Genomic DNA, 11,295 nt, shown 5'->3' with positions numbered 1-11,295 from the left:
TGCTCTGAGGCATGGGGAAACTGGGAGGTGTAGATTTTCAAATAGCTTCTCAGTAGAGGTGAGGCAGGGCAGGAGACTGGATCTTATCTGACCTCACCAGCTTATCTGGCCCTTTCACTACATTGAAGCAGGTGGAGACAAAACTGAAGGTCTTGAAGATGCAGCTGTGCTCCCTGTGTGGGACAGTAGACTGCCCACCATCACTGAGGGGCTCTATTTCACACCCAGGAGGCAGCAACCATGCAGTAAGATGCATAGTTGGAGATGGAGAGGGCAGAATGAGAAAGAGCTTCTTTCTCCTTACCACCAGCCCACAGGCAGCTATTGCAAGAGAACTAGAAAGCCAAGGATCTTCTGGAGGCTACCATCCACCACCACAAGCACTGAGAACAGTAGCAGCAGAGGTGAGCAGACAGCATCTGTCACACCCAACAATGTAGTCTCCTGTCCTCTTCACCTTCTGTCTCTGTGCCCGTTTTACTACCTCTTGACTCTCCTCCACCTGTCCCATTTATTCCCCCATTGCACCTTCCTATGCCACCCCTTTCATCCAGTTGAAGGAAGAGCTGAAATGTGAGGTATACAGGATCCTGCTCAAGCCCTGAACATTCAGGAAGAGGTTGATCCAAGAAAGGTGGAATGTCCTCAGATTTAGTGGAAGGGAACAAAGGCAGCACCAAAATGTGACTAGGGGACTGAGGGCAAAGAGGGCTCTGGGAATCCTAAGAGGAGTGTCTGCAAGAAAGGACACTCTTGCTGTGGACACAGCAAAGGCAAAGGCAAAAAGGCAGTGTTGGTTGGGTGGAGTTTGGTATGATCAAGTAGATCATGGAGACCTCCCAGCCCAGATTTGTCCTTCCAAAGACAAGTCCCAAGTTCCTAGTAGTCATTGAGGAAACTGACAGCTGCCCACTGAGCATGGCCTGAGGCCTTTCCAGGTCAGGAGAACACACCGCACCATGACCTTATCTGAGAGGACTATGGCAAATGAAGACATTGTTATGATGCAACCCACTTCAGCTGAGTCTGTGCTAAGGGAGGGATGGAGGTGGGCCCAGCATCCCCAAGTCCCAGGTTCCTTGAAAAGCCTTTGTCTCACTCTGCCTTCAGCCTTGGCCAGTTTCTCTAACTTCTGGGTCCCAGGAATGCTGATACATAATGGATAGGTTTTTGGAGCTCCCAAGGTAGAGGAATGAGGACCAAGACCCTCTCCACCTGGCCCTGGAGGATCTGGGACCCAACCGACCTTCACAATTTAAAAAAAAGTCAATACTGTGGGATCCAAAGCCAGTCAGTTCCATGTTAAAGTTCTCACTGGTTTACTGAAGAAAAAGAAATGTATTTTAAGGCTGTGTATAGTTTGTCTACTTACAGACATGAGACATATAACTGACTTTTTGACAGAAATATATCTAATATATTCAGTGTGCAGAAAGTCAATCAACATTGTCTTAAATTCTGTATACCTCATGCAGTTTCAGATTCACCGATATGCATTAATGCATTTAAGGTCAATGACTGAAGTCAAGGTGTGCACTGCCTGCGTCGAAATACATTGATTTAAGGACAAAGAGATATCTTCTCTTGACAGGCTACCATGCCAGGTAAGCCAGTAATGTGGTGGGGTTGAAGAGAGAAGCTCATCCAGGCTTCCAGACTGGTGAGCATTGTTTCCACAGAATGGAAGAATATGGCATGGTGGAAAAGTTGTACAGCCAGTCTGAGACCTCAAGCAACAAACCTGTCTCAACCTCTCAGTTTTCTAACTATAATATGTGGTTAGCTACACCTGTGTTACCGATGAGATATTGACACACAATCAAAATAATTTTACATCCAGTGGAAATTAGAGAAGATGCTGAATAAAGTACAGGCACCACATGTAAAAACTTCAATTTAGCTAACCTCATGGTTAGAAGAAATTTGTACCTCAAACTGAAAACTTCTGTACAGAAAATAAAACAAATATCAAAATGAGGAGACAGCCCATAGATTCAGAGAAAACACTTGCAAGCCACACATCTCACATGGGTTAAATCTAAAGCATATATGGAACTCAAAATACTTAATAAGAATGAATAAATAAATAACCCTACTCAAAAAGTGAACAAAAACCTGAACATACATTTCTCAAAAGAAGACTTGAAATGGCCTACAGATGTACTGAAACATTGTCAACATCAATAATCCACAGGGAAATGCAATTTAAAACTACAATGAGATCACGTCAGACCTATTAGAACACATATTGTCAAAAAGATAAAAGATAAGAAGTGTTCCTGAAGGTTTGAATACAAAAGTTAGGAACGTAAATTAGAACACCAACTTGGAAAGTACCATAAAGTCATAAAGCTAAAAATAAAACTACCAAATGATCCAGCAATCCCACTTCGGGGTATATGTCCAAGTAAAAGACATCAGTATGAGAAAGAGACATCAGCCCTCCCATATTTATGGCACCATTATTCACAACAGTCAAGATACCAAAACTACAGAAGCCCTCAACAATGCATAAATGGATAAAATAATTGTTTACATATAAAATAAAATTCTACTCATTAAAAAGGAAACAAATTGTCCATTGTGGCAACATAGATGACTCTAGAGTACATTGTGTTAAATAAAATAAGCCAGGTACAGAAAAACAAATACCACTTAACTTTAATTATATGTGGACTGTTAAAAAGTCAAACTAATGCAAACAGAGAGAAGAATGAAGTTTACCAAAACTGAGGGTGAGGATGGGGTAAAAGATCAATAGGGATTTGTTGGTCCAAGAATACGAAGTTTCAATTCAGCAGGAGGAATAATTTCTGGTGATCTATTGCACAGCATGGTGAATATAGTTAATAGTAATGTATATTTCAAAGATGCTAACAGAATGGATTTTAAATGTTCTCACCGCAAAGAAATGTGTCAGATAATGAATATGTGAATTAGCCTGATTTAATCATTTCACAATGTATACGTGTGCTGAAACTTCAAATTGTACGTCATAAGCATATACCATTATAATCTGTCAAGTAAAACAAAATAAATTTAAAAGTCTTGTACAATAGTATTTTAAAAAAGAGGAAGAAACTACATATTGAGCACAAGAGGAAACACATTAAATTCAAAGATATGAACAGTTTGAAAGTTATGGGCAGGGAAAGATATACAATGTAAACATAACCATAACACAGATACACTGGATGACAATATTAACACCAAAGAAACAAAACTGATACTAGGAATAAAGAGTGTCATTTATTGCAAAAATGTCAGCCAGGGGGACACTGTACCAATTACAGGTATACATGCAGCAAACAACTCCAACATCAAATAAAAATAGAGAAGAAATTAAGGGTGAAACAGACCGTCATATGTAAATATTCAGATACATCAAATGCAACTTTTGATAATCGATAGAACTACCAAAAGACTGACAATTGTATAGAAGTCTTGGACATTATAAAACAACTTGAATTTACAGATCTGTATATATAGACACAATGCCCAACAACAGAATACCCAATCTATTCAAGCCCTTGGAACATACTCCAGAAAAGGCCATTTGCGAGACCATAAAATATCTTCAATGAATTTGAGAACTGAAATCATACAATGTATGTTCTCTGACCAAAATAGATTTAAACAGAAAATTATTAACTGAATATTACAGTAGCTCACAATTACATGGAAGTTAAAAACAAACTCCCAAACTGCCAGTGAGCCATAAAAATGACACTAAAATTTGAAACATTTTCAGATTGAAAATAACAATACATCAAAAGTAAAAAAAGGGCTTAAAAATTTATATTTTTAAATGTATATATTTTAGAAAGGAAAGATCTGAAACCAATAACCTAACCTTCCAATTAAAAACCTAGACAAAGGTGGAAAATCAAACCACCTAAAACAGAAAAAAAGATAAAAATCAGAGTGAAAAATGAGAAACAAATGATGGTTGCTGTACTCTCTTCCCACTGTTACCAGAGATTTGGGGACAGAATTGTGGCAGATGGAAATGACCTCCCTGCCCCAAAGGATCCCAGAGCCCCTGCCTCCAAGCACAACCTAAAAATCAGAGTGAAAAATGAGAAACAAATGATGGTTGCTGTACTCTCTTCCCACTGTTACCAGAGATTTGGGGACAGAATTGGGGCAGATGGAAATGACCTCCCTGCCCCAAAGGATCCCAGAGCCCCTGCCTCCAAGCACAACCCTCAGTTTCTATGCTGGACACCATTTTGTCTCACTTGCTCTTACCCTTGTTTGGGGCTTGCGTCTCCCACACCCCCAAAGGCTCTGAAGGCAGACAGGAAGTCACCACAGACTTGAGAAGTCTCCTTAGGAGAAAACAGGGTCTGGGGCCAGCTCTAGGTCTGGAGACCTATACACAAGCAGACCCATGCACAAAGCAATACATAAGTGGAGCCAGGATTTACCTCTTAGAGGTAAGTTACAAGATAGAACTCCATCACTGCAAATAGAAACACAAAAGATATCTTAGCTATCGGGCACATGGTACACACTCATACCTATGATTTGGTATGAAATGCCATTTGAAAACATGAGAAATTGGTATAAAAAACAAGTATTCCTTCCAGACACTGCTTTTCACTGAATAAAATAAAACCATTGTTTACAGCTCTTTAAGTTCAAACAAGTTGTTTACAATTATGAGCCTGTGAATTTGTGCAGTCACACAAAAATGTTTCTATTCTACCCATAGACTCGCTCTGCATTAGCTTCAAACTTTAGAAAAATTTATCCTCACATAGTTTTGTAATACTGGTCATACAAATTTACCTAAAATAGGAGAGTAGGAAAAAAAATCTATGCAGTCCAGTACATTACACTTAATATATATTCTAAAATATACAGAAGTTAGAGTGGCAGTTAATGTCAAAAATCCCAAAGTAAGTCAAACCAATTGTTTATCACACTAAGTGTACATACTTCCTATCCACAGTTATGCTATTTTCTGTAAAGAAGAATTTTTAATAAAGAACATTTTAATGCATAAATTTTGCATGTGAAGTGGCCTGTGTGCATTTTATGTTACCAACATTTGTGTCTTCTTTCCACTCAATGGAGTGGCATCTCCCTACCTTCAGTTATGACAACCAAAAATGTCTTCAGACAAAGACAAATGTCCCCTGGCAGACAGTGTCACCAGTCATATTTAAATACTGGTAACACTCAAAATGTTAAAAGTATTTGTACTACTCCATTTATAATTTCCATTTAAAAATTTACATTTATTACATACATACTTTTCATTTCAAATTCGGACATAAAAAGTGTTTAGTTTTCTTAAAAGCTTTGACACATTAAAGAGATTTAGAAAGATATTTAACTTTATTTTCACTGTTCAATGAGATGTCTCAATAAGATATCCCACATTTATTACAGTTTCTCCCCTTACATTTGATTTTCCCATAAACCGATTTGCATATAAAAGGTGACAACACAGGATTCTCTTCCCATATTCAAGGATTGGTAACTTCTCTCAACATTTATAAAATCATTTAGCTGGAGTGGGCTGGTTGTGCTGTAATGCAAAGAGAGCACACATAAAATGGCTCAACAAGGAAATAATTTCTTATGTAATAGATAAGTGGAGGTTTGGGGATAGTGGTGAGACTATCTCTGGTTTCTTTAATTCCTTCCATTTTAAATTAGGGTGGATTTCTCCGACCTGTGGCCCCCAACTCCACCCAAAGTCATCTTCATTCAGTCCCAGAGAACATGAAAAATCAGGAACAACTGCATGAAAATTTTTTTTTTTATTTTGGTGCCTGAACTGGAAGTAATTTTCCTCACTTATATCTACGTTCTCCCTAACAGAGTTAAATGATATGGTCAGCCATCCAATCATGAAATGCTCAGATTGCAGGCTTTGCATACAGGAGAAAAGAGTGGTTTGATTTTAAAAATATATAGTCAGTCTAATCCATACAGAATTTCTCCCCTTTAAATCCTGTAATACCTACTATAATGTGAATACTTCTTAATTTTTATCTATCTATCTTTTGCTGCATGGCTGGTATGGAGATCATTTGTGTTATCAGCACAACGTTATAAGCAACAATGCACTAACCATAGCCATTCTTCAGACTTCTGAGAAAAGATGTTTTCACACTCATTACACTCCTACTTCCATATCTGAGGGTTACACATCTGGTGATTCAAGCATCATCTTATCAAAAATCCTCAAAAATAAATAAAAATGATAAATGAAACAATTCTACAACTGAAAATCAACACAGTATAACAACTATTTACATAGTATTCATGTTTTTTCCAGCATTATAAGTAATCTACACAAGATGTAAAGTACACGGCAGGAAGTGAATTGGTAATACACAAACGCTACACCATTTGTAGAATGGAATTGAGCATCAGCAAATTTTTATGTCAATAGGGGATCCTCAAGACAAGCTTCAGCACTTGAGGACAACTGTATATTTATAGGTCTTCTTTTTGATATAAGTTCTCTGATGTCTTGAGGTATGACTTCTGGCAAAATCTTATCCCATACAAATTACATTCAGTGAGATTTACCTTTGTGTGAATTCTATTCTGTCTGTTAGGGGGATTTCCAATAAAAGGCTTGTAATGTCACATTCATAAGTAGTTTTTTATTGTGTGAGTATCCTGAAGACTTCTAAACTGTGACTTTGCAAAAAAACTTTTTCCCCACATTCATTATATTCACATGGCTTCTACCTGTGTGAATTCTCTGATGCCTGCTAAGGATTGACTTTTGGTTAAAAGCTTTTCCACATTCTTTACATTCATATGGTTTCTCTCCTGTGTGAATTCTCTGATGCATGCTGAGGTGTGACTTTTGCTTAAAAGCTTTTCCACATTCTTTACATTCATATGGTTTCTCTCCTGTGTGAATTCTCTGATGCATGCTGAGGTGTGACTTTTGCTTAAAAGCTTTTCCACATTCGTTACATTCATATGGTTTCTCACCTGTGTGAATTCTCTCATGCATGCTGAGGTGTGACTTTTGCTTAAAAGCTTTTCCACATTCTTTACATTCATATGGTTTCTCACCTGTGTGAATTCTCTCATGCATGCTGAGGTGTGACTTTTGCTTAAAAGCTTTTCCACATTCTTTACATTCATATGGTTTCTCACCTGTGTGAATTCTCTCATGCATGCTGAGGTGTGACTTTTGCTTAAAAGCTTTTCCACATTCTTTACATTCATATGGTTTCTCACCTGTGTGAATTCTCTCATGCATGCTGAAAATCGACTTTTGGTTAAAAGCTTTTCCACACTCTTTACATTCATAAAGTGTTTTCCCTGTCGGAGTACTCTGATGCATCCTGAAGGATGACTTGTTAAATGTTTTTCCACATCCATTATGTCTGTAGGGCTTCTCACCTGGGTGAGTTCTCTGATGCATGCTGAAGGCTGACATTTCATTAAATGCTTCAGAACTTTCCTTACATTCATATGCTGTGTCACTTTTGTGAATTATCTGATGCCTGTTGAGGGCTGACTTTCGGCTAAAAGCTTTCCCACATTTTTTACAATCATATGGTTTCTCACCTGAGTGAATTCTCTCGTGCACCCTGAGGTGTGACTTTAACTTAAAAGCTTTTCCACATTCTTTACATTCATATGGCTTCTCACATGTGTGAAATCTCTGATGCATGCTGAGATATGACTTCAACTTAAAAGATTTTCCACATTCTTCACATTCATATGGTTTCCCACATGTGTGCATGCTCTGATGCATGATGAGGTGTGACTTTTGGTTAAAAGCTTTTCCACATTCTTTACATTCATATGGTTTCTCACCTGTGTGAATTCTCTGATGAATGCTGTGGTGTGACTTTAACTTAAAAGCTTTTCCACATTCTTTACATTCATATGGTTTCTCATATATGTGGATTCTCTGATGCATTCTGAGGTTTGACTTTTGGTTAAAAGCTTTTCCACATTCCTTACATTCATATGGTTTCTCACCTGTGTGAATTCTCTGATGCATAGTGAGGATTGAATTTTGGTTAAAAGCTTTCCCACATTCTTTACATTCATATGGTTTCTCACCTGTGTGAATTCTCTGATGCATGGTGAGGTGCGACTTTCGCTTAAAAGTTTTTCCACATTCTTTACATTCATAAGGTTTCTCACCTGTGTGAATTCTCTCATGCATGCTGAGAACTGGCTTTTTGTTAAAAGCTTTTCCACATTCTTTACATTCATAAGGTGTTTTCTCTGTTTGAGTACTCAGATGCGTGCTGAAGGCTGACATCTGGTTAAAAGCTTTTGAATTTTCCTTACATTCATACGTTATCTCACTTTTGTGAATCCTCTGATGCCTGTTGAGGGCTGATTTTTGGTTAAATGCTTTCCCACATTCTTTACATTCATACGGTTTCTCACCTGTGTGAATTCTCTGATGCATATTGAGGGTGGACTTTTGGTTAAAAGTGCGTCCACATTCTTTACATTCATATGGTTTCTCACCTGTGTGAATTCTCTGATGCATGCTGAGGTGCGACTTTCGCTTAAAAGCTTTTCCACATCCTTCGCATTTATATGGTTTCTCACCTGTGTGAATTCTCTGATGCATACTGAGGATTGACTTCTGATTAAAAGCTTTTCCACATTCTTTACATTCATATGGTTTCTCACCTGTGTGAATTCTCTGATGCATGCTGAAGATCAACTTTTGGGTAAAAGCTTTCCCACATTCTTTATATTCATATCGATAGTCACCTGTGTGAATTCTCTGATGTGTCTTCAGGTTTGAATTTTGGCTAAAACCTTTTCCACATTCCTTGTTAATTCTCTTATGCTTGCTGAAGTTTGAATTCTGGTGAAAGTTTTTTCCACATGTGTTACAGTCAAAGGGTTTCTCACCAATGTGAATTCTCTCATGTTTCTTGAGTTTTGACTTACTGGAGAAAATCTGACTTTCTTCACATTCAAATGGATTCTCACTAATGTGAATTCCCTGATATACAGTAACGGCAGACTTATTGTAGTAAGATTTTCTACATACATTACATTTTCCACTTGTGTGAACTGCCTGATGAGAGCTGTGAAGTGAATTCTCATGTAAGTTTTTGCCACCCTTATTAAATCCATAGGATATTTCCCCTGTGTGATTTCTGTGATGCACTGTAAGGTCTGACTTCTGATAGAAAATTTTCTCTTGTTCATTACATGGATAAAGCTTCTTCCCTGTAGATGTTCCCTGATATGAGATAAGGTATGATTGCTTAATAAAGGATTTCTGACATTCACTGTTTTTATGTTTGTCTCCTGTGTGTATAATCTGATGTTGAGTAAGTTTACCCTTTTTACAGAATATTTTCCCACATACATGACATTGAAAAGTTTTCTTCCCTACCTGAGTTATCTGTTGGGCAATGACAGCTGAATTATTACAGGCTTTTCCATTTTGGCTATGTTTATATGTAGTCTCACCCATATGAATTTTCTTACATGCAAATATTATTGGCACTGTGTTGGAGGATTGTCCTTTTCCACTATATTCAAAAGATTGCCCAGTTGGAATCTTAGGATACTGACTAAGATGCTCATGATGACTCAGTGATTTCTCAGATACATTATGCTCATCAGGTTCCTCTTCAGCATGCATGGAATCAGTCTGTGGAAGAAGTGCTTTCAGACATATGTTAAACTCTTCATGCCCCACTCCTGAATAGTTTCCATTATTTATAACAAGATTTAAAATATGCATTGAACTCAAATTAAATGATTTTTCTAACTCCACTCTCTCAGTTGATCTGTTGCCATTGATGATTACACCTTGCCACAAGTATCTACCATGACTTTCTTGGCTCCTCTCAGTGAGGTCATTGACTATCTGGACATCTGAAATGACAAAAAAAAAAAAAAAAACATGTCCATGAACCACACATAAGCATATTTTTTTTTGCATGCTCATGTAAAGGTAGAGGAGTTTCTCTCAACCCTAATAATAAAAGATTTTATAAAAATCAATAATGTGTATTGGTTTCAGGTGTATATGTGTTTTCTTCATACTCACATAATGTTATGTTGTATTAATATATTTCCTAACATTACATCATATTGTTCTTTACTTCTTTATTCACTTTTTTTGTTTCTGAATCATGATGAAATATTGATAATTTTGACCTTTTTACTAATTGGAGATGTCAGATAATTGCTTATCACCTTCCATTTGTTTAGTTTTTACAACAAAAGTGGTTATCTCCTGCTGCTCTTTTTCTCATTCTTCTGTTTTCAATATGACTAGGTTTTCCTTCACTGTCTACTTTCAGGTGCAGAATGATCCAATTTTTAATTACATATGGAGGAAAATGACAGGTTAAGAATTTTGCATTAATGTTTCTATACCTTTTACTCTTCCCTGGAAAATGGCAATAGGCATGTGGAAGTTTTTCAAATAATAAAATCTTTTCCCCACCCTAAACAGAGCCTCCCACAAATTACTCCTTTAACCTGACTTCCTGTGCTTCAAAAAACCATTACTATCCAGGAAATTTCAGTCCACCCCTACAGACACCCAGCTGGTGTAAACTATTTGGTTCTGCAACCAAGGCTGTGCCCACCACCTTTGAAAAAGGTGTTTTTGACTCCTTATAAAATCAACCTGTAGTATCTTCCAAAGCTCTGGAACACACACTCCCATTTGATAATTCACTGTTTATGAAGTCTTTAGTATTATGCACTGGAGTTTTGGATGGCTATACTCTCATAAAAAATAGTCTCCTGTAGGGCCGGCCCGTGGCTCACTCGGTAGAGTGCGGTGCTGATAACACCAAGGCCGCAGGTTCGGATCCTATATAGGGATGGCCGGTTTGCTCACTGGCTGAGCGTGGTGCTGACAACACCAAGCCAAGGGTTGAGATCCCCTTACCGGTCATCTTTTAAAAAAAATAAATAAATAAAAAGAAAAAAAAGAAAAAAAAAGAAAACCTTTCCACAGAGCAAAGAATACTTTTCTGATGTGATTAATCTACGTAACCTAACTGGTTTATAAATTTAAATTCCAGCAGATTTTCCTTAAAAAGGTTGATTACTGGTATCTTGTGTAGGTACTCCTCACAGCTGCAAACCATCTTAGTCAAAAATTTAGGGAGTGGGCCGGCCCGGTGGCGCACTGGATGGGTGCGCCGCTTGGGAAGCGCGGTGGCGCTCCCACCCGAGGGTTCGGATCCCACATACAGACCGGTTCCCGCTCACTGGCTGAGCGTGGTGCTGACAACACCAAGCCAAGGGTTGAGATCCCCTTACCGGTCATCTTTTAAAAAAAAAAAAAAAAAAAAA

At 37.8% G+C, this 11,295-nt stretch overlaps 1 protein-coding gene and 1 long non-coding RNA gene across 2 annotated transcripts in view; both read right to left on the bottom strand.

Moving 5' to 3' along the window:
* Positions 1-3,227: 3,227 nt before the first annotated feature.
* Positions 3,228-4,516, bottom strand: LOC103609860. The gene is made up of 2 exons (XR_552169.1): positions 4,207-4,516; positions 3,228-4,059 (listed from the first exon to the last, which is right to left on the bottom strand). It is a non-coding gene; the product is annotated as an uncharacterized LOC103609860 (long non-coding RNA).
* A 708-nt stretch (positions 4,517-5,224) lies between these two features.
* The window catches only part of LOC103609858 (zinc finger protein 420-like), a 24,965-nt gene continuing 18,894 nt past the window's right edge, over positions 5,225-11,295 (bottom strand). Inside the window, exons 5-6 of the mRNA XM_008594131.1 lie at positions 9,253-9,855; positions 5,225-8,793 (exon numbers count right to left, since the gene is read on the bottom strand). Coding sequence (XP_008592353.1) covers positions 6,656-8,793; positions 9,253-9,855 — 2,741 coding nt within the window. The 3' untranslated portion in view covers positions 5,225-6,655. The remainder of the gene's footprint in view (positions 8,794-9,252; positions 9,856-11,295) is intronic.

This window comes from Galeopterus variegatus, unplaced genomic scaffold, assembly GCF_000696425.1.
Source record: "Galeopterus variegatus unplaced genomic scaffold, G_variegatus-3.0.2 Scaffold10205, whole genome shotgun sequence".
In the NCBI taxonomy this organism is placed as follows: domain Eukaryota; kingdom Metazoa; phylum Chordata; class Mammalia; order Dermoptera; family Cynocephalidae; genus Galeopterus; species Galeopterus variegatus.
The sequence above is the reverse complement of the archived record's forward strand: the minus strand, read 5'-3'. Positions and strand labels throughout refer to the sequence as shown.